The sequence below is a fragment of the Micromys minutus genome (assembly GCF_963924665.1).
Source record: "Micromys minutus genome assembly, chromosome: 6".
NCBI classification, from domain to species: domain Eukaryota; kingdom Metazoa; phylum Chordata; class Mammalia; order Rodentia; family Muridae; genus Micromys; species Micromys minutus.
In genome coordinates, this window is record NC_137975.1 from 4,375,333 (window position 1) to 4,398,348 (window position 23,016).

A 23,016-nucleotide genomic window follows, 5' to 3' on the forward strand; every position below is an offset into this window, starting at 1 on the left:
ATCACAGAACAAAACTGTGAGCCACGTTCCAATTACACTCACTTCCTGTTAAGCTCTTCAATCTCTAACGCAGTTTGATTTTCTCCTGCCAGGGTCCTCAAAAGCAGATTATATGCCTCAGCCGAAGTCTCGTTGGCTGTCTTTGCCACTCGTACGATGTCATCGGCTTCCTGTTTATGACTGCACATGTAGGAGGAAAAATAAAAAAAATAGCCATGAAACAAAGCATGCAATAGGGAAAGAAGGAACGTTTAGGGACCATTACTTTGTTACATTTACATATACTAATATAGGCAGAGATCTAGGAATCCTGCAAAGACCCATTTGGAGCTGCACAATCATTTCAGGCAGCTAAATTTACAATAAGCATTTGTAAAATGAGAAAAGAGTATTTTCTAAGAAAATCAGTGGCACAAAACTTCACAGGGACAAATGTGTGTTTTCTTAGAAAAACTGCTTTTTGGTGGGTGTGCTGTGGTAGCTTCTGCACATAAACTAGCACTGAGGCAGGAGGATCAGAGTTCCAGGCCAGATGAGTTAGGAAGTGAAAATGTCTCAGAGCACAGGGAGGGGATAGAAGGAAGCAGGCAACTAACTTCAGAATACTAGTAATTTACATTTGCAGGGTGCTAACCAGAAACCATGTACCTAGTCAGCCACATAAAGCCTGGGCTTGATCTTTATCATAAAGTCTTCTGGTTTACATGCACAGTCTCTACACAGACACTACAGAGTTGCTACGGTCACCGCACAGTCTCCATGGTCACCCAACAGTCTCTAAAGTCACCGCACCGTCTCCGCGGTCACCGCACTGTCTCTACGGTTACTACAAGTACTACATAGTGTCTACACAGTTACTACACAATCTCTACACAGCTTCTCTGTTTCAACTTTGCCTACGCTCCCTAATGACTAGCAGAAGAAGCAACACAAATAGCAATGACTGCATCAACAGGGACGTCAGCCACGCGATGCATTTTAGCTGGGTAGCATGCTAATGGATTTTCCGCTTCTAACGTTCCATGTTGAATTGTGGCACCCGTTCTCCTTGGCATAGAAACTTTCATCCAAAGTCCTTGCATTAACCCCAGCAGATCAGTAAATCTTCAAAACCTAGCTTAATTGAGAGACTCCATGTTGTCAGCTATCTTCCTTTATTAAGAAAATCCAGCTATGAAACTATGAGTGTTCTGCAAAGCCGACCACACGGCTCACACGTTTGCCCTTACCAGAATAGAAAAAACCCTTCTAAGATCAACACAACCTCGAAGCTGTACAACGGCAATGCTGCTGCTCTGTGCATAGGGTTCCTTCTGTGCCCCACACGACTGAAGGCCACTGAGTGTTCTCGACTGGTGTTTCATACACAGACGCTGCTCTCAACCATGCTTCAGCCATTTAAAAATTTTTTTTTAAAGTTTGATACCTCCTGCAATTTAAAGCCTTCCAAAAAATTTATCTTCTAATTAATTTAAAAGTGCAAAAAACAAACAAATCAGGAACAAAATGGTCAGTGTCCTTTGGTTTACAATCAAATGTGTAATGAGTTAGTGTTTTTTATTAAGATCTGAAAGTTGAGCATTTGTTGAAAAACGAATGGAACTTTTTAAATTAATAACTTCTGTTGACTTTCTCAGAGATCTATATATTTGAAGAGTTTAAAGACAAAAATATGATCTATGAAAATATAAGTATAATTTTGTTCTAGACTATTATATTCTAATACTTAAGGTAAATATTCTAATTTCGAAGTGGAAAAAAAAAAAGAGTATGCACATCTGGTAACATTCCAGAGAGGGTAGCCGTCAGTGGACAGTATCCGTGGGAGGGACAAGGCGACACACACATGTCATCTGGGGTGCTGTGTCTGAACCACGAAGCTTTACCCACAAAGCCTGAACCGCGAAGCGCGCTGTAGCTCACCGTTCTGCAAGCCTTCTCGCTTCTTCTGCCAAGAGGGTCATGTTGTTCGGCTCCCCTGTAGACTCTGGCTGAGTGATTGACTGAGGAGGAAATAAAACATTCTCAAAAGACTGACTTAAGTTCCATAAGGCAAGCATTAACACTAAGTTTTTGTTAAAATCTTATGCAAAAATGCTTTTTATTTTTGGAGATCTTTACTTCTGACTGTCACCTTTGACTGGAAATTATTTCTATTTTGAATGATGCAGAAGAGCCAAGTGAGAGAAAGAACCTAGACAGCTCTGTTTTTATCCAGTTCCTTCTGTTTCGGGGCAATTGCTGAACTTTGACCCTGAAGTGACCCCCTTAGGCTCCTGTATTTGAACACCTGGTCCCCGTTTAGGAGAAGCTATGGAACCTTAGGAGGTGGGTCACTGGGACGGGCCTTTAGGAGTCTGTTCTGCTTCTGCCCCATTCTTGGCTTCTAGATCTGCCTGCTATATGAGAAGCCACCATACACTCTGCCCTACGAACAGCTATCTCGGTGCTTTGCCCACATGTCTTACCCTGTTTCTGTTCACTTTGCCACAGCAAGGAGAAAAGCAACTGCTCCAATGATCGCGAACAGCATGGCATGGCTCTCCTGCTCCAGAATGCCAGGTAGGAGGCTGGAGACACGCACACTCCACAACAGCTACAAATTACCCAAGGACCCATCCAGCCCACCAGAACTTGAGTCACTCACCACGTTGGCAGCAGCCATTTTTGCTTTCTCCAGCTCCCTGGAGGCGATCTCGATCAGCTGCTCTGTACTCTCCACTCGGGACCGCGCTCGATCAGCCAAGATCCCAGTCTCCTCGATAGTGTTCCGGATGCCCTGCAGCCGGCTAATTTGGCTGTGCAGACTGTTATTTACTCTCTGAAGGCGATCCATCAAGTTTTGATCTACATCTGAAAGGGCATTGCAGAGACAGTCTGTAAACGATCTGTCCCCTGCGTGAAGCTGTGGCACTGTATCTTTAACATCCCCAACAGCATCTTTTAGACACATCTTCCCTAGTATCTATTGTACCACATGCTTTCTTGGTTGCCAGCCTCACTGCACTCTGTCCCGGGTGACTCCTGAGTGCCTTTCCTACCCATCACTGGGTCCACAATCTTACACAACAATCAGCAAAGCAGAGACAGACAAGCATGCAGATGCTTGACGAAGAAAGGCAAAATTATCGTTATATTTGACACCTGGCATATTTAACCATGACTATATACGATTAACGTACTGTCAGTACTAAAAGCCTAAGATAGGACTATTAAAAAGGACATTTGAAACAGACACTAGGAATGGTGCAAGCCTTTATTCTCAGCACTCAGGAGGCTGAGGCAGGTCACTCTCTCTCTGCTCTGTGTGTGTGTGTGTGTGTGTGTGTGTGTATGTGTGTGTGTGTATGTGTGTGTGTGTGTGTGTTCCAGGCCAGTCTGGTCTACCTGGGAGCTCCAGAAGAGCTAGGAATACAAAGCAAAACCTGACATGAAATAAAACAAAACCCTAAAAATGAAACAAAACAGATAAGCAAACAAACAAAACAGCCCACCTAAAACCTGGAGTGTGGCAAACTCAACTTCTCTGTCCTTTAAACTAAGTATAGTTTCTGCCTGTCCCAGCACATTAAGCAATTTTCAGTTGAATCTCTGCTTCTACATAGACGCTCATGTTGAATGTGACTATTCCATTCTTCTTGAACCTCATGCTTGGGTCCTAATAAATCAAGCAATAAATATAAACCTGTGCAAATATATAAAGCCTGCCAGTATTAAATTCTCATGTCACGAGGTTTTATTAATACAGAAAATTTCAAGTTCTATTCAATTTGACTAGTTCTGGGAACAGAAAAGAGCCTAGAAATAAATCCACACATCTGCAGCCAGCCAGCTTTCAAAAGAGTTGCTAAAAACATGCACCCGTTAAAGGTTAGTCAGGAATAATGAAAGGTTAGGCCTGGGATAATGGAATCACTGAAAGAAAACAAAACTGCTCAGGACACTGAAATTGGCAAGAATTTCTTGGAGAAGGTCCCAAAACATAGGGAAAAAAAGGGAAACTAGCCATCAAGTTACATCAAACCGAAAGACTACACAGCAAAGGGGGCCATCAAGTCTGCAGACAGCCACAGACTGGAGAGTGCGCATACACAACCATACACCATGCAGTACTTAACACGTTCAAGCCCATTATTAGTCAATGGGCAACACTCGCAAGCGGACGTTCCTCAAAAGAAGACATACTAATGGACAATGGGTACGTGAAAAACGTCTTAATGGCATCAATCATTAGGAAATCCAAGTCAAAAGCTCAGTGAGAGAAGCCCTGACCTCAGTCAGCATGGCCACTGTCAAGAAGACAGGCTAGAACAAGCTCTGGTGAGGACAGGGAGCACGGGAAATCCTGCACACTGCTGATCCGGGTGTGCGTTCGTGCTGTCATGATGGAGAACATAACGGGAACTCCTCAGACTAAAGCACGATCCAGTAATCCTAATGCTACAGACATGTCCCAGGGAAAGTCAAAGAGACAGTGGAGTCCCGTCATAAAGACATGATTTTCCCATGAATATACGTGTCACTGTATGTTCAATCTAGTACCTGAACTTAATTTTAAAAAATTGAGCGATTTTAATTTCAGTGTGATGCTGTGTTGAAATCTAAATTTTCTAAGGAATGTAAAAGTATGGAAGTTCCAAGACAGGATCAAATGAAATGTGTTTGGAAAACAGCAACTTGACAGTAAGGTTCTGGCACACACATGCGAAGCAATGTCTTGAACCCATGCCTAGCTGCGCACTGGACCCTGTTCAGAGGACGCCCTGCACAAATCTTTGATAATCAGTTTTTAAGAACCTATGAAATAGAAACAAATCTGCCAACACTGTGAGAGCAGCGTGTATGCTTTAGATCACCACTGTCACTCACGCCCGTTCTCAAGAATGGCAGAGAAGACAGCAGAGACACTCACTGGGACAGTCAAGTCAACTGTCTTTCAACTCGCAATGTCTACCTGTTAGCCCTAAACGTTATGATCTTCCAAATCTGCAGTATAAGCACATCTCAACTACAGTGAGTATCTACAGTCTCAAAAGCCAAAGCATCATGAAGGCATCTCATTCTTGGCAGTTGGAACCTAAGCAGGAAAGGTCAGCTGGGTGTTCCCAGAACTGAGGGGCCTCGGAAAGGGACTTTAACCCCAGCCTCGGAGAGGCTCCCAGGTCCAGGAAACAACCTACTGTGCATCCAGCCAGCAGAGCCGTCTACGTGGGCACAGGAAATGTGGTTTCTCTGGCCAGAGGATGCTCTCAGCAGCTCAGCTACACCAAGAGGTGTGGAATGATGGTGTCCAGACTTGCTGCCCTTCTTTGGCCCAGGGCCCACTCCTATGTGCTGGTGGTGTTGGCCCAGAGCTCTCTATCACATCCTGGTGAGCCTAACTGGGACGTCAGAATATGACCAACCTCATGATATTTTGTATACAGCACACAACATGTGGACTTATTGTTTTAATAAAGCATGCCAATGGAAAACCACATGCCAAAGTGGCTGACGAAACGAACGTCATAAATGGGCAGGGTGTCCCTTCGTCCTGGGCAGTGTTTACCACTTAAAACATACACACAACCAACCCCAAATAAATACATAGAAACATCTAACATTAGAATAAATCACTGACATCTTAAGTTTTTCAATATCTAAAAAGGTCTCGTGTGGCCTCTCATTACAAAAAAAAAAACAACAACAACAACAAAAAACCTTTGCCATAACCAGATATATCCAGTTACTTCCTTTCCTAGTTCAATAATCATAAAAAAAATCAAAATTTTATACATTAGTGATATTTATATGAAGAGAACAAACAGCATACTTAGTTTCTGACCTGTATTCTTGGACAGGCTGACTTCTCCATGTAACTCCAAATGAATACATATGTATAAACTCAAAGAAAAGTTGGTTACTGTTGTCCCATGCTTGCTAACTTTAATGAACACGTATTATGTTCATGTAGGAACACACACCAAGTGGGCTCAGTTTAATGAGCATCCTGCAGATGGGAGACTTTATTTACCTTGTCACTGGCACTGAACTCAGAACCAGGCTTACTACAGAAAAGAGTTTGCCTATGTTTAAGGGGAAAAGGCCTAGTTTAGAGTAAGGAATACAAACAAAAAAAAAATTAAATGATCTAAAAAGCAAGTATATGGGCCAGCCGGTGGTGGCACTTGCATTAATCCCAGCACTAGGGAGGAGGCAGAGACTAGTGGGTCTCTGAGTTCAAGGCCAGCCTGATTTAAACACAGAAACTCTGCCTTAAACAAAACCACACACACAAAATCTAGTATGTGATTTAAAATAACATTTCAACTTCAAAGTTTTTAAAAACAAATTTTTTTTGAAAGTTGACAAAGTGTTTTAAAATAAATTGCCTTCTATGTCTTAGGCAATTCTTTATTCAGTCTTATCAGATTATATGCAAAAGCCTGAGGTAAGTGCGGAAGACCTCAGGATGGTGTGGTACATACAATGTGTACTTTTATACAACGCAGCACATTAGTGTGCAAACCAAACAAGTTTTCATTGCTAAGGTCTATTTTTACAAACGCCAAGTACTGCATATGAAAGAGCCAGCTGTTCAACCGATGCTTGAAGACCATAATTTTTCCATTCTTAGAGTCATGCTGAAGACAATAAGGATACACACAAAATAAATTCCCACTCTCTAGAATAGTGGGGGAAAAATAAAAACTCTAATGTTCTCCTTAAAGGTGTTTCTTAGGAAGTTGGTTGCTGAAAATCAAACACTCTCTCTCTCTCTCTCTCTCTCTTTATCTATCTATCTATCTATCTATCTATCTATCTATCTATCTATCTATATATATATATATATATATAAGTGATATTTTAAACTTAGAACTATTTGTATATAAAGGAACAGATTCATAAAATACTTTAACCCTAAACATCAAATAGTTTTTGACATAGTGGGAAGATACGTCTGTATATTACATCCATTTATTCATTATATATGGGGGTGCACTGCAGTTGTCTTCAGACACACCAGAAGAGGGCATCAGATCCCATTACAGATGGCTGTGAGCCACCATGTGGTTACAAGGATTTGAACTCAGGACCTCTGGAAGAGCAGTCGGTGCTCTTAACCACTGAACCATCTCTCCACTCCTGTAAGTTGGTTTTTAAAGTGTTGCTTTTAAAATAAAATAACTTATAGCCAGGTAGAGAAGTTCATGCCTATAATCCAAGCACTTTGGAACCTGAGGCAGGAGGACTGCCACAAGTTTGAGGCCTGCTTTGGATATATATCGTGAGTGCTAGGTCATCCTAAGCTGCAGTTTGAGACTCTGTCTAAAATATATATTTTTAAAGAAACCATATTCTTCAAGTAATTTAAAAACCATGATTTTGCTTGGCAGTGACGGTATACACCTTTACTTCCAGCACTTGGGAGGCAGAGGCAGGAGGATCTCTGAGTTTGTGGTCAGCCTTGTCTGTAGAGTGAGTTCCAGGACAGCCAGAACTACACAGAGAAATCCTGTCTAGAAAAACAAACAAACAAAAACCCTGAGAATTTTACAAAACTATGCAAATTAGAAATGAGATCGCCCAGTTTGATCACGATACCTTTGACTTCCTGAGCCTCACGGAGGAGGTCTGTAACCTCCCTCTCTGCTTCCTTCAGTCTGTCCTCAAAGGCTTGATCTGTCACCATGTCATCCCCAGTCCCAAGGTTTGCTATGAGGCTCTCCAACTCCTGGAGTTTCACTCGATGCTCAGCAACCTAAGGGGGAGGGAAGAAGAGAGGTGGGCTGAGCATGCTGCAGCAAACGGGAGCTCTGTGAAGAGGAAGGTCTGTGCTGCTTACACACAGCGTAGGCTGTTCCTCTGGCTTCCGAGGGCAGCCCTTTGTTCCCGTATACAGCTGTCCAGCTCTGACCCCTCCCTGACCATCATTTAGACCTCTGCTGGGCATCTCAAAGTGATCTCTAGAATCTGTTCTCCCTGGGGACTTAAAACCAGCTCCAGCAACAACCCCAAGGCCCATTCCTGATTCTTTTTCTCTGTCCTGGTCCCTCAACACACATATTTATCTTACCCATTTAAGGAGTTCCCCTTAAACCCCACCCTGATAATCACCTTCACACGGCAGTCATGACACACCTCCTACTGGACTTCGGCACATTCCCACTGGATTTGGAAACAATTCCCTAAACTCCCCAACAGACCACACAGTCCTATATAACTTGCCACGACAAAGTTCCTCCCAGGGCAGGATCTAGGCCTTTGCCTACCACAGTTCTCTCATGGCCTCTCCTCTGTACCCTTTGGATCTCACATCACAAGAGTTTCCTTACAGAGGCTTCCACAGTTTCCCCCAGTTATGACGGATTCCTATTCCTTCAGCTCTTTTTCTCAACAGTTCTCTTACGCATCAGTTCCAGTCACCCCTCACTAGAGTGTACGCCTCTGAGAAGAGAGACCCAGTCCAGCATGTTCACCCTTTTCTCCGGAGCTCAGAGTGGACCGAGTTTCTACTTCGCATCCACTGAAGGAATGAGTGAATGAATGAACGAGTGGATGAAAGCCCCCTTACTTTATCCTTCACCAGCCGGTAACAAGCTGGGCACTCCTGGCAGCCAGGCCACGACCGATTGTAGAAATAGTTCTCTTCACAGTGGTCACAGCGACTGCCCACAAAGCCTTCCCTGCATTCACAACGGCCGTCGTCTTTACACTGCAGCGAAAGGGATCCTTCACGGTGACAGTCGCAGGCTATGAAAGGAGAAGACACATCATTTTGAGTACTTGTGAGAAATTCATTTATGAGATTTTAAACGGATAAGTCCACGTAGCAGACAAGATAGACGTTTAAAAGGGAAAGTAAGTTGTGAAGTAACGTGGCCACACATTTTATGTGTGGTATGTGTGCACACACGTGCATGTACATACCTGCAAAGGTCAGAGCTCTACACTGGGTATCTACCCTCCTCCATTTCTGTTGTTATTTATTTATTCTTTTTTTCAGACAGGGTCTCATTATCCCTGGCTGGCTTGGAACTCACAATGGAGACCAGAAAGGCTTTAAACTTACAAGAGCTCTGCCTAATTTACTTTTGAGTCCTTGACTTAAGGCAGAGCCGCCGTCCCTTTGCCAGCAGTAAAGGTGTGTGTGTGTGCCACTGCCTACCTCGGCACTCGCTACAGATACACACCCACCTTCTTATATGGGTGCTGGGATCTGAACTCAGGCCCTCCTGATGGAAAGGCAAGCACGCTACCAACTGAGTCTCCTCCCCATCCCCTTGGGGCACATTTCATGTAATAATTACACGAATGTCAGGCGTGGTGGGGAATGTGCCTCTGGGAGGGAGAGGAAGTGAGGGCAGCCTGAGCTACACAGAGAACACACACACACACACACACACACACACACACACACACACACACACACACACACCCCTTTCTCATATGCTTCAGGAATTCCGCTCTACTTTCATCTTTCCCCTGCTTCAGTTTCTCTAAGAAATAAGAAAAGCTAAAAGCTAACACTTCCTGCATTTCTTCGCGGTTTGTTTTCTCACTTTGCTCTCTGATCTGAGTCGATGGCTCATTCGACATTCCACAGAAGAAATGAAGGAATTCAGAAAGGAAAAAAAAAATCCAAACTGTTCTGATTTCCAGGCAAGTGTTTATGCCAAGGAGAAGCAGATGTTTATATGCAACCAAACCAAATAGGCTCCCAGGGTGGAAAGCAACCACTGTAAGCCAACAACGGCTGGGCAGAACCCATGGCGGTTCCCTTATCTGCAGTGACAGTATCATCAACAACAAGTCTTAGTAAGCAGAGTGAGCAAGCTCAGTACTGAAGGGGAGATTTTCTTTCCTTTAGATTAGAAAACAAGATTACAAGGAGGAATAAGTATAAAAAACTAGGAGACATCAACATGGTGACAAAGGAATCAAGGGCCCTTGATTTCCAGGGTTTTCTAATATTCACAGGTCTATTCTGTGGCTAGGGAGGCTAACGGGCCTGTAACACACTGTCACCAAGTCTTACGTTTGCAGCCTTCAGGTCCAAACCCAAAGTGGTTGGTCTCACAGCGCTCACAGTGCTGACCGGTGATGCCAGGCTGGCACTCACACTGCCCGGTGCGGATGTCACACTGCCCGTTGGTGGAACCCAAAGCGTGGCAGTCACACCTGCAAAGAAACACAGGACACTTCCAGGGTAAGAGGAGCAGAATGTCCGCAGCATTCTCTGCAGAGAGGCTGCACGTTAAGGACTATGAGCCAGTGTTAAGGGCCGTTCCCTTACGTCCAGGCACTCTGCGTGATGTTCAGAGCTCTCTGTCAAGCCTCACCTACACCAGCCACGCCCACGGTAAACCCGACTGACCGGGAACTGGACGGATTCCCAGCCTGCATCCCTGATGAGTATGTCTCAGAAGAAACCTTGCAATCTGCATTTTCAAGTGTCTGACGCACCAGGACTGCCACTGAGCTATCCCTTCTGTCCACTACTTAAACCCTCTTACACGAGACACTGAAAACAGTTCCTAAACCTCAAGCCAGCTGTAAAGAGTAAGTTGGAAAGATGTTCTTATGCCACGGACAGCAAGGGTCACTTTACACAGACAGTCTCACCTCTCGCAGCCTTGCCCGCTCTGCAGGTTGTAGAAGCCAGGGTCACAAGCACCACAGTCCCGGCCAGACACATGAGGCAGACACTGACACTGCCCGGTCACTGGGTTACAGCTGCTCTGCTGCTGAACTGTCCCGTAGGGATTGCAGGCACAGGCTAGGGTGGGAAGTCAGAGAAAAGACACCTGAACAGGTTCTTTAGGCCTGTGTCGTCTTGTACAGAAGCTACCCAGATAGTATGGTCTTAGTAATCTGAACAGAAATATGCTATCCATTAAAACACACGCTGACTTTGTAAACATAGGGTGAAAAAAAGAACCATCTTATTAACAGTTTTTAACTATTACCTGAAGAACGATAAGCAACAAAACGTCAGCCACATTATTAAACATGATAAATTAATTCTTCTGTTTCACTTCTTTTGGTGTGGAGAGTAGTAATTATAAGTTATGGAAACGGTGCACACCGAATGTGTGCAAACTTCTGTAAGCACTGAAAGACCCCACACTCGATGTGCACATCAAGGCGTGTGCGTGACTTATCTGGCCAGTGGCTAACCTTTGCATTTGTCCGCTGGATTGGAAGCCAGGGGATTCCCGAAAAACCCTTCTCTGCAGCGGTCGCAGTAGAAGCCAGCCGTGTTATAGATGCACTTCAGGCATTCTCCGGTCAGGCGGTTGCAGTTGCCAACCGCATTGGGGTCTATGTTGTCGTTACACTGACACGGGCGGCACAGCCTCACAGGCCCGTTGCTGCCCAGAGGGTCTCCAAAGTACCCGTCGTCACAGAGCTCACATCTCTTGCCTGGGAATGAGAGGATCCGCCGTCAAATCAAAAGGTCAGAGGCATTCCTGCTGTAGATTGGCAAGGTCTTGTGGTGTGGTGTGAGCAGGGGACCCAGGCTGGGGCACGGGGCCAGAACAGTACAGTGGCTTTCACAGACTTCCTCAGTAGGACAGTAGTCCCAGGTTTGCCTACCTCATTTCAAATTCTCTGACGATTAACCAAGATGATGTGTTAAAATTTTTGGTAAATGAGACAAGCCCAAGGCTTACCAGCCTCTGCATTCCCAAGGAATAGCATATCCACACAGCTGTTAGCTGACCTTATTTTTACCTTATAAAAATGTCCACTACCCTAGTCAAGCACTGTCAGCTTATGCTAAACTCTAGAAGAGAACGGGGTATCAACCATGTCTGTTTTGGAGTTAGAAACTCAGAGTCGGGCTCTCTGCACCATCCTCAACGCTCAGCTCCATCCCTCCCCACTTCCCTGCCACTGTCAGCTCGAGATGGGCTCTTCCATCTGTGCAGCCAACAGGGCCTAAAAGAGCCCAGTGCTTCTCACAAATGAGGTTTGTTTGCTAGCTCACTAAACAACTGCTGGTGGGCATCTCCTATCCACACCGGCGGTCTTCCAGGGTGTGAGCAGGTGAGTGTGGTCTCTGCTCCCATGAAGCTGCTACTGCACTGTGGGGTCAGCACAGACTTTAAGATGCAGACAAGCACAAGGACCAAACCCAGTGGCTGAAGCGACATTTAAGGCGAAGGCCACTTAACACTGGGGAAGAGGCAAGAGGATTAGAATTCAGAAGTCTGTCAGGGGAACACCTATGAGGACACTTTTGAACAAGGTTACACACCGAAATAGAACCAATTCACCCAGGCTGAGCTATGGTGACAGAAAGATGTAAACTCAAGTGCAGTGACAAACTAACAGACAAGCTGTGTGTGTGTGTGTGTGTGTGTGTGTGTGTCTGTGTGTGTGTGTATGCATGTGTATGCATGTGTGTGTACATGTCTGTATGTGTTCCTGTGTGTGTTTATGTGTGTGTATGCATGTGTGTATGTGTTCCTCTGTGTATGCACGTGTATGTGCGTGTGTGTGTGTGTGTGTGTGTGTGTGTGTGTGTGTGTGTCCATATGCCATAATAAGCCCAGGGCTTCGATACAGACTTGGAAGCCTGAAGAGACTGGATCAACAAATTCATGTGAAATTCTCCAGCTGAAATAAAAAGGTGATCAAGGGGTACCCAAGAGGAAAGAGAAGAAAACCCAGAAGAGAGGGAGGTCAGAGCACAGACCAGGAGATGGCCATACTGTCCAGCACAGCCGCGACACTGACTACTAGACCTGACAAACAAAAACAAGGGTCAATAAGCTGGCTGGAGGTGGGGCAGAGGGGAATGGGGGACCCTCCTGGCCCTGCTGTGGGCAGCCACCAGGCTCCTGCAGAGCCATTGCCACAGGAGCCCCCAGGCTGCATTCCAGCTATAGAGCCTCCCCTGATAATGTAGCTAGTCCGTATGCAATCCATACTTCAAAGCTTGAAACACGTTTGAATCAGACTAAAACAGAGATACCAGGTAGCCTCTATTGAACTCATTCCAAAATGCAGTTTGCTTTCATCTTAAAGCCTAGGGTCAAGGTTCAAACCCCACACTCCTTACACGCCTTGAACAACTAGCATGCTGTTCAGCCCTGGTTTTGTCTTCCTGCCCTTCACAGTTAAGGCAACGTAAGCTAACAAGGGGTAGTCTGCCAGTGAACCCAACGCTTTCTGTGACCCTTCTGTGGTCACCTAAGACAGATATAACTTTATTTTCTTTGGGAAATGAATGGAGGGGCCAGAATAGGAACACAGGTCTATCCAAAGCTTTTTTAAAAGGCTCATGTTTCCAATCCAATGTGGGAGGCTTCAGAGGAAGAATTTAAAAATTGCTACTTGACGTTAACAATTCCAGACAAGCCAGCACCGAAAGCCCAGTTTGGGTTCTTACTTTATGAGAGGTAGCATTACAGTGACAGTTCTATTTGGAGTCACAAAGTTGTGTTGCAGCCCCAGCTCACCAGTGCCTTGGATACGGCACTCACTGTTGCTGTACCTTTCTTAGTCACAGCAAACAACAGCAGACGTCCCATCTTGGGGGTTGTGAGGTCACCCGAGGAAGGCTGTGTAAATGCTGACAACAGTGCAGAACTCTGCAAGGATGGGGAGCAAGGCAGACTCACCCGCAGTGCCAGTTGGACAGTGTGTGCACACCACTTCCTTTGTCTTTGGGACAATGGCACAACTTGAGCCCCCAGGGCAGGGACAAGGCTGGCAGTCAGAGGAGGTGCCCAGAGTTGAGTCTCCGTAGTACCCTTCAGTGCATTTCTCACAGTGGGGGCCGGCTGTGTTGTCTCTGCAGTCACAGACACCTATTGGCAGAGTAGAGATAGATGATCAGGTAAGTAACAAGAAGACAGTGAATGTCACTGCTCACGGCAAAAGGACCTGCAGGACCAGCGGTGGCCTCAGGCCTTCTTACCTGTCTCGGGGTCACAGGTCTCACTGTGTCCATTACAAGTACAAAGCACACATGGGCTGTAAGGTCCAAGACTTGGAGTTTCTCTTCTGTAGCCTGGGAGGCATGTCTCACAGAACTGCCCCCCGTACCCCACTGGGCAGGTGCAGGACTCCACCCACGTTGCAGGGACTCCAGGCCCAGGACGAGCACTTTGCAAGGTGACATCATCCAAATACCCAGCACCTGTTTGTGGTATAGAAAGAGAGGTCATCAAGCCTGAGGTGCTCATGAGTAGACAGACCCACGAGTGCAGACAAAACTAAACTAACCATCAGCTTAAGTCATTCACCGGGAATGGCAACCAGAAAATAGCATCCAAGACAACCATGCGGTTCAGGGTGCACGTGGAGTGGAGGTATGGTAAACCTCTGTATATGTAGAAACATTATCTTTCTCTCACACACACACACATACATACACACACACACACACACACACACACACACACACACACGACTGTATAGCTCTGACAAGTGTGCAAAGCCATTATGCCACGTGCTCCTGCATTTCCATAAGGAAAAATAATGCTACTCTAAGACCAGTGGTCCATTCAATCTAGTAGAACCAGCTGCTATGTTCTAAGGGTGTAAAGCGGGTACATTCCTCACATGTTACAAAACATGACTTACTGTTTATATCAGTCACATGGAAATTGACCACCTAGGCCGAAGGAAACTTGTACTGCTGGCTTGAACTTAACTTTTAATAGGTGCATGGCTTTTTTCCAGTCAGATAATGAGTTATGATGTACTTCCAATCTCTAAACATTCTTCTATCTCCCTGGCCTAAAAATATTCTCCCTTCATTCTTGCTCCTACTCCCAAATGATAACTCATCTTGTTTCCACTCTTTCAAACTTCTTGAAGAGAATATTCTCTATTTCACTTTCTCATGTTTAAAATCACAGTTCAGAGTCAGCGAGACTTTGCTCAGTTTCCACACTAAGCCAAAGCTCAACTCCTCCCCAATCCCATCTAAAACCTAATGGTGCTCTTGTCCTAAACCTACAATTATTCTTTCTTCTCCAAGTTTTCCTTCGTGGGCCTCAGGGTACAGACCTCAGCTGTTTCTAGGATCCTATTCCCTTTCTCTGTTTTCTGCCATTTTTCCAAGTTCAAAGGTAAACTACCAAAATGTAGACGACTTCTAACCTACATCTGTAACCCAAACCTCTTCCAAGGGCCCAGATCCGTATTAGTAATTACTTAAAAAATATTTCCATCTGGACACTAATGCAGGGATTCCAAAAACAAGCAAACAAACACACCAACACGTCCAAGTTACCGCCTTTACCTTACCCAGGAGGGGGAAATTAAAAGCCCTCCTTAGTTAGTTCTTGAAGGCATATTTCTAAACCCTTGTTTACACAAAATTAAAGCAAACGTTTACAGGATAACACATAGTTTCTGATAATTTAGCCAGTAGCTCACATCACTTGCTAATGACATGGTAGTAAACAAAAAGAAACGAAGGATAAAGGCCATGCAAGCTGAACCAGTAGTTAATAATAAGACTGAGAAAATCTATATACAATGGCACTTCAATTGGCTTATTAATTATAAAATAAGAGTGTCACCAATTTTAGTGGATGTTCTCCAGATCCTTGAAGACAGTTTCAAAGTACATTTTAACATACAGCTGATAAGACTTTGCATTAGTGTGAACACATCAGAACAGAGCCTTCCTTTACTATGAACCCTGCCCAGGCACTGTCTCGTCTTAATGAACTCCTGAATCAGTAAGTTACAACTTACTCCTCTCACTGTATGTACCACGAATCTTGATAGAGGTCAAGTTGTTTAGGAGCTTCTGAAATTCAAACGGGGAGAGAGCGGGCCTCCAAGGGTAATCTGTTGCTTCGTGGAGCCTAGAGACAAAGAAAGGGCACGTAACTTCCGTAAGGATAGTTTCTTGCACCACAGGGAATACTGACAAGCTAACCAAATAAAGAGAGAGCTCCGCCAGCTCCTCAGTACAACTAGAAAAGAGAAAGATGGAAAGGGCTCATCTCGATAATCGGAAAGGGTTTGTTTTTTTGTTTTTTTTTTTAAACAGAGAATTTTGCTGTAATCCAGGCTGGCCTTGAGCTTCTGGCAATCCTCCTGCCTCTACTATTCTAGGACAATAAGCATGAGCCACCACATCTAGCCCAGAAGTTTTTCTTTAACACACACTTTGAAGCCAAATGAACTCAGATAAAACAGAACAACAGAAATCCACCTTCTCTTTCTCACAGGCCTGGGCTGACAGAACAGTCTCACCTGAAGATGTACTTCACAGTGGTCTCACTAGGGTAGGAGTTACCCTGAGCGATCAAGGGCACGGATACTCTCAAGCCAGCTCCTTCGAGCACAAGATCCTCTGCAGAGAGACGAGTGTCCCGCCTGTCCACTCGGAAGGAGAAGGAAAGGTTCTGCCCATAACTCAGGACCTGGTTCCCCAGGAACTTTGCTGGAAGGCAGACATTAGGCTGGGTCAGAGTCTGAGGCCTGAGAGAAGAGCCCAGAAAGCCATGTGGCTCTGCAGCCGCACTTACCAGGGGCTATGAAGTACCGAGGAAAGTAACTGTCTGAGATCACGGCAATATCCTGCCTGTCTGAAGACCACTCGAGAGACGCCTCCGAGCCATCCCTCTGTTCCACACGCCAGCCATCTTCATCTGCAGGTAGGAATGAAGACCCAAGCACATTCAGATGACAAACGTCCTCTATGCAGGCCCCATAAAACATATGAAACCTCATCTTCTATAGAGAAAATCACCACCAGAAAAAAGCAAAAAACAAAAAAACCCTGACCCTACAATAGAACCTATGTATGCTATCCCCTGAAAGACACATTTTGCTTTATTTTTTATAAAACATTATAAAACATTTATAGTCACTGCTTGCTACAGTACATTCTCTAAAACTATATGTATGTTCTCATTAAAAGGCCACACACACACACACACACACACACACACACACACACACACACACACAAAAGCCACAGGTATTAATAACATCAAATGTTCCTAGAATCAAAAATCCTCCTAAGTTACTGATTCAAAATACCCATATGGATAAGGTCTTGGGAGTTCTAGAAGTCAGTGAGGTGAAGGGTAAGGGCTAAATTACCAATCTGAAAGGTGGAGGAGATGTCATAAACACTGTAGCCAACAGCATTTGTGCACACGGAAGAATGCCCGAAGCAGAAGCAGGGTGTGCACCCCTTAGGATTAGAAGATTCCAGATTAAAAAATCCAGGTTTGCATCTGAAAGAGATGAAGGCACGGTCAGCACTGCTGTCTCAGGCAATCTGGTACCAAGAGACACACAGCACTACTGGAGAAGGCTGGGGCTACCTCTCGCAGCTGAAGCCTTCAACGTTCTCTTTGCAGACACATCGTCCTGTTTCAACATTACATTCGTCTGTGCTGCCAGAAGGATTGCAGGAGCATGGCCTGTGTGAGGGGAATGGAAGTAAATAAAAAAAAAAAAAAAAAAAAACCGAGAGGAAAGAAGCCCCCCCCTTAAAGTTGACTTGTTTCATACAACAGCAGATTCTACACACGGTGCAACTCTAAAGGACGGAGTGAACTCATTTTGTTTTTATATTTGGATTTGGTTTCAGTCAAGAATACTCATCACCTGTGATGAAACCTAATACTGTTCACAATAACTTAAAACTACTAAAAACCACTTTTTTTGTACTCTCCAGAACCCCGGGGCATCATCATGTGTAGTCTGGAAGCCTGTCGCCATTCCTCCTGGGAACGCGTCCCCACGACAGTCACTGCTTCCCTGTGCAGATTCAGGACCAGTCTCGGATTCTGAAAACAATTACCTGCATCCTGCCTCAGTGAGGGAATGGAACCCAGGCTGGCAACGGTCACATTTGTCACCCATAACTCCGGGCTTACAGCTGCACCTGCCGTAACTGTCACACTGTGTGCTGAGAGAACCTAAAATGTAATGAGTTCATATTCAACCCCAAGCCTGGGCAGATGAGTATTTACAGCCAGTGTCAACGCAAACAACCAGGATCGACAGTAATACCTGAAGATCATTATGTCTTCTCTAGATGACCAGAGAGAATAAGGACTGAATTCCAAACGGTAACTGTAAATCACAGTTTTATGAGCTATAACAGTCTAGCATTTCAGGCACACCCCAAAGTAAGTCTTCCCACCACTCTCGAACAAAACTGTTCCCAACGGGACAGTTCACACAGACAAGTCACCTCTCTGGTAATCAAATGTTCCTTAGGGCCCCTGTCTAGAATTTAATATACAAAGGCACAAACAACAAAATATTAGCCCAACTCTCAAAGAAAAAAAAGATTACAAGAGTCTAAATGTTACACATCTCTACACACACACACACATACACACAGCTGTACACAGTTCAGCTCTCTAAGGACATCAGACTAAACAAAATCATTAACAAGAAGAAGCCTTTCACAGTCAAAGTTCAAACAGTCTCTATGACCCAGCTGCCAATTATTTACAGAACTGCTACTTCTTCTATACACACGAGACAGAGCGAAGGAGGCGGAAGGAGGCATCTGTAAGCCAGAACAGCATCCGTGCTGCCACATCTAACTGTGCGCATGCCCAGGAAGCAAAGCTCTCTTTCCTGGGGGTTCAGGAGGCCCCACCCAGAGGGATGGATGGTACTCACCAACAGGGCTGCAGTGGCACGGAGAGCAGGCTTCGGTGTTCCCCAGGCGGAAGAAGTTCTCCCGGCACCTCTCGCACTTGGCACCGTCTGTGTTATCCCGGCAGTTGGTACAGTGGCCACCATGTCCAGTGGAACGGTACAGTTCAGGGTCAAAGTAGCATTCTTGAGATCGGCCATTGCAGTCACAAGCTAAATATACAAGTTATGCCAGGTAAGTATACCTTTGAACAGAAAACGTATGTGTGCATCTGGGTGAGTGAATGCCGTGTGTGTGTGTGTGTGTGTGTGTGTGTGTGTGTGTGTGTAATGCCTGCAAAGGGTGTCAGATACCCTGGAACTGGAGTCGGGCAGTGGTGAGCTCCCAATATGGGTGATTTATTGGGAAATAAACACTGGAAGATGAATGTGTTCATAACCTCTAAGTCATTACTGTAGCCTCCAAGACCTATATAGCTCTAAGAGAGCATTTTAAAAGACCCCTAAGAAAACCAAACCACAGTTTTCTCTATCTCTGTGACAGGTAGTATAGAATAAAAGTGACTACCGGGTACATTGTTTATTAAAAAACCCAGTATGGCAACACATTTAGAAAGCCCAACCATCCATCACTTTACTAAGAAATACCCATCCTTATAAAAAAAAGAATATATAAGAACTCCTATCCTCGGAAAATCTGTCTCCCGATGGCTGTTCATACAGAAGAGCCAAGTCAAATGATCATTTTTCTGGTTTTGTTTGTTTGTTTTTTGAGACAGGATTTCACAGTGCAGTGTTGGCTGGTCTAGAACTCACTACGTAGACCTGGCCTTGAAGCCATATATGTGCCTGCCTCTGCCTAACCAGTGTGCCCCAGGGATAACAGCGTGTACCACCACACCCATTTTCTAACTCTTTATCCTCTACTTCTAGTACTAACAGTAAAATAAAGTTAATTTATCACTGTGATGGTTTGCATATGCTTGGCCCAGGGAGTGGCACTATTAGGTGTGGCCTTGTTGGAGGAAGTGTGTCACTCTGGGGGTGGGCTTAGAGACACTCCTCCTAGCTATCTGAGGATGCTTAGCCTGTTCTTGGCTTCCTTTGGATGAAGATGTAGAACTCTCATCTCCTCCTGCACCATGCCTGCCTGGATGCTGCCATGCTCTTGTCTTGATGATAATGGACTGAATCTCTGTAAGCCAGCCCCAATTAAATGTTGTTATTTATAAGACTTGCCTTGGTCATGGTGTCTGTTCACAGCAATAAAACCCTAACTAAGTCAATCACACATCTTTTCTTTGAACATTTTGCCTCAACATTTCAAACTCATTAAGACACCAGCTTCCAAGGCAGAGAGAACTTGAGACTTGTAGGTTTAAATCACCATGTCTGATGACACAAGCAGAATTACAGGGACATTAGACACTTCAGATCCATCTACTGGGGAACCATAAGTAGGTCATCTGTTAAACACAACCACACTTTAAAACTAAGTAACTGGCTGGCCTTGGCAGCATGAACTCAGAAGTCCATTTTCTATGTGTTTGAAGCTAGACTGGTCTCCACAGTGAGTTCCAGACCAGGCTACATACTGAGATCCAGCCTCCAAAATAAACAAACAAATAAATATTTGAGTCTTCAGTCCTGCTTCTAGTGAGATGATATTCTCACACTTAAATCTGTCCAAAGCACATACAAGCTCTTGGCCATCACATAAAAACAAAGCTTTGCTTGATTTACGATAAATGCTTTTTAAACTATTTTAAAAGATATTTAAATATATATTCTCTTTCTTTGTACAATATATTCTACTACAGAATTATATTACAACTGAAAACACTTTCAGAAACTCAAATTGTTGGAGCCAAGTTTGCTAAGCTGGTGCTCCTTTTCAGTAGCTGCTGTACAGTGCCTTCCTCTTCACTTGCTATTTCTCTCCCCCAAGCTGTTCCATGTCACCCTGCAGTCAGCCTGGCTTCTGGAGTAGTGGTCCAGTGCTGGGACCATCAGGCAGAACAGGTCTCATGTCCACCCTGCTCCACCCCAAATCTACAGCATGTGCTGCACCTCTCCCAGGAACAGCTAGGATGAGAGGAGACGGCTGTGTTCTGACTGTCCTGCTACAGTCAAGTCACCTCATCCAGAAACTACTCTGAAGGGTTAGTCCTGAAGAGACTATGGAGGAAGGGCAAATCCAGTGAGCTCCTTATCAAAGCCGGTTAGCAGCAAGCTAAGAGCATTTTGCTTGTTCTTACTTCCTAGATGAACTAGAAACATAGCAATACTTTCATGAACTGTACATGCAATACTTTCAAACGCACGTGTGTGTGACATGTGTTAGGAGTGATTCATGTACCTCTTTCTCCAGTCCTCACTTCCAACATCCAGTTACATTAGTGTGTTAATGATTAAAGGAGCTCCCTGGAATGCTTAGAAATGCTAGAGGAGGCTAGAAAGTTTATCAGCAGCTCTAGGGTTTGTTGAAAGAAATTAAAGATGAATAATACAATCTGCTCAAGACAGCTCAATAAAAACAGTCCTAAGTCAGAAAGTAGTTCCTTTTCAAAGGGCTGTGATAACTGTTCTAAGTTCCAAGTCCTTCTCTCAGTCCTTCTATTTCCTATGAAGAACTGGAGACCGTTGCAGTTGCTTTAAAGTTTGTTCCTATAAAGCCTTCCACCGTCACGACTCTATGCTCCCTCTCTGGAGTCCTCTCTCCGCGCAGAACAAGCACATTATGAAGGACACACGTATTAACGTCTTCATTGTGACCTTGTATTAGGGCACAGGACCCACCCCTTCTCCCAAAGCCACCCAGATTTGCAGGGCGGTGGCTGGGCAAGTTCTTCCTGCTATTCTCATTGGTCTGATAAAGGAAAGGTGAATTAGTCAGGTATGACACATGCTAACCAAGCTGACTGCTCGAGTGAAGGAATATGGACGAGTGTACTTAGGGGGATACACACCCACAGACCCCATCAACTCTCAACAGAAACTGTCTAGGGGGAATAATGTCCGTACATACGTACAGGTTTTTCTCTAAGATGGGATAACTATTCACACAGCATCTTCACTGTAACCAGATAGTGAGGAATGGTTCATTCTAAAGGGCCACAGTGACTACAGAGGCACTACTTTGGTCCAGTATTTGAATCTAATCAAACTCCTGAACCTTCGAGATTAAGCTTCCTAGCTAATGTTCATAAAGGAAACAAAACCAGTGGGGCTTATTCACAACCAACTTCTACCATTCTACCAACAATCTCATTTTCCAGCTTTAGTCCTTAAGACACAGGGCAGACGACAGCAGCGGTACTCACGCAGACACTCGCTGGCGCTCTCCGCGGTTGCCCTCCTCCACGGCCGGTCATTGAAGAATGGCAGGCACTTTTCACAGTCCACTCCGTATGTGTTATGTTTGCAGTTGCACACAAGTTTGTCAAACTCGTTCTTTACACACTCGCTGGCATGTCCGTTACATTTACACCTGGAGAGAAGAGAGACAGGAATCACTAAGAGTGGAACCGCTGTGAGGTCCAAGGAATGATGCAGAAGACATGTGTATATAGCAAACCAAAAGCAACCTAAGCAGTCTTTGAATTGTACCAATCAAAAATAGTTTGGCAAGGGTAAGCTGAAACACACACACACACACACACACACACACACACCAAAAATACCAAGATGGGACATCAACTAGATAGGAGAAAGTCCTTAACAGTTTCTGAGGCACCAGCAGGATGTTTTCTGGAGTCAAGTCTGCCGAGAAGCAGCAGGAAGCAATGGCCAAGAACAGCATAAAGTCTGACACCAGGCCATGTGGGTTTGAAACCCTTCCCTATCATTTACAGTGTACCTGAACCTCACCTGTGAAACAGAGAACACCAAAGCTTCTCTCAGAGTCACTGGGAGTCGCTCTATTTCTGCTCACAGAGGACTGCACAGAACACAAGTTAATACACGTATCAGTAATTCGCCCTAATGAGTGCGCCTCCGACTGAAGGAGGTGAAACGCTGATTTTGATGCCCCATTTCCCATAGATGTCCAGTCGTTAGATGGTCCCCTTGGGCCCTCTGTGGGCACAGATGGCTGAAGGATCACCCAGATGAAAGTACAGCAATGAACTGAGGGCCGAAGGGAACTTGGAGACGTGAGCGTGGCTGGAACAGTCATGTCTCTCACTTGCTTCCTTAAAGACAGCAGTTCTATAGCTTCACCGACATCTAAAAATGTCTGCACACTGGGATCATTTTCACTGTGCAGAGATGAACTGGCCTTGATAATTCTATTCCTATCCTTCTCTAAGGCTCCTGTCCTTGGTCATTATACAAAGTTCATGTGTCCCAGGACCTAAAACTGTACAAGTCTATGAGTAAATGCATCATCCACTCCAAGTTAGCCCATTTTCTTAATTTATCGGTGGT

The 23,016-nt window shown here is 44.8% G+C and overlaps 1 protein-coding gene across 1 annotated transcript in view; it reads right to left on the minus strand.

The window, feature by feature from the left end:
• LAMC1 (laminin subunit gamma 1) overlaps positions 1 to 23,016 on the minus strand; it is a 108,476-nt gene that overhangs the window by 11,558 nt on the left and 73,902 nt on the right. The window contains exons 4-21 of the mRNA XM_080917791.1: positions 21,912 to 22,078; positions 18,613 to 18,801; positions 17,777 to 17,894; positions 17,295 to 17,393; positions 17,068 to 17,204; positions 16,488 to 16,610; positions 16,213 to 16,402; positions 15,706 to 15,818; positions 13,913 to 14,134; positions 13,614 to 13,802; positions 11,161 to 11,406; positions 10,606 to 10,759; positions 10,019 to 10,161; positions 8,555 to 8,733; positions 7,585 to 7,741; positions 2,648 to 2,853; positions 1,924 to 2,003; positions 43 to 180 (exon numbers count right to left, since the gene is read on the minus strand). Of these exons, the coding sequence (XP_080773917.1) occupies positions 43 to 180; positions 1,924 to 2,003; positions 2,648 to 2,853; positions 7,585 to 7,741; positions 8,555 to 8,733; positions 10,019 to 10,161; positions 10,606 to 10,759; positions 11,161 to 11,406; positions 13,614 to 13,802; positions 13,913 to 14,134; positions 15,706 to 15,818; positions 16,213 to 16,402; positions 16,488 to 16,610; positions 17,068 to 17,204; positions 17,295 to 17,393; positions 17,777 to 17,894; positions 18,613 to 18,801; positions 21,912 to 22,078 (2,850 nt within the window). The remainder of the gene's footprint in view (positions 1 to 42; positions 181 to 1,923; positions 2,004 to 2,647; positions 2,854 to 7,584; positions 7,742 to 8,554; positions 8,734 to 10,018; positions 10,162 to 10,605; positions 10,760 to 11,160; positions 11,407 to 13,613; positions 13,803 to 13,912; positions 14,135 to 15,705; positions 15,819 to 16,212; positions 16,403 to 16,487; positions 16,611 to 17,067; positions 17,205 to 17,294; positions 17,394 to 17,776; positions 17,895 to 18,612; positions 18,802 to 21,911; positions 22,079 to 23,016) is intronic.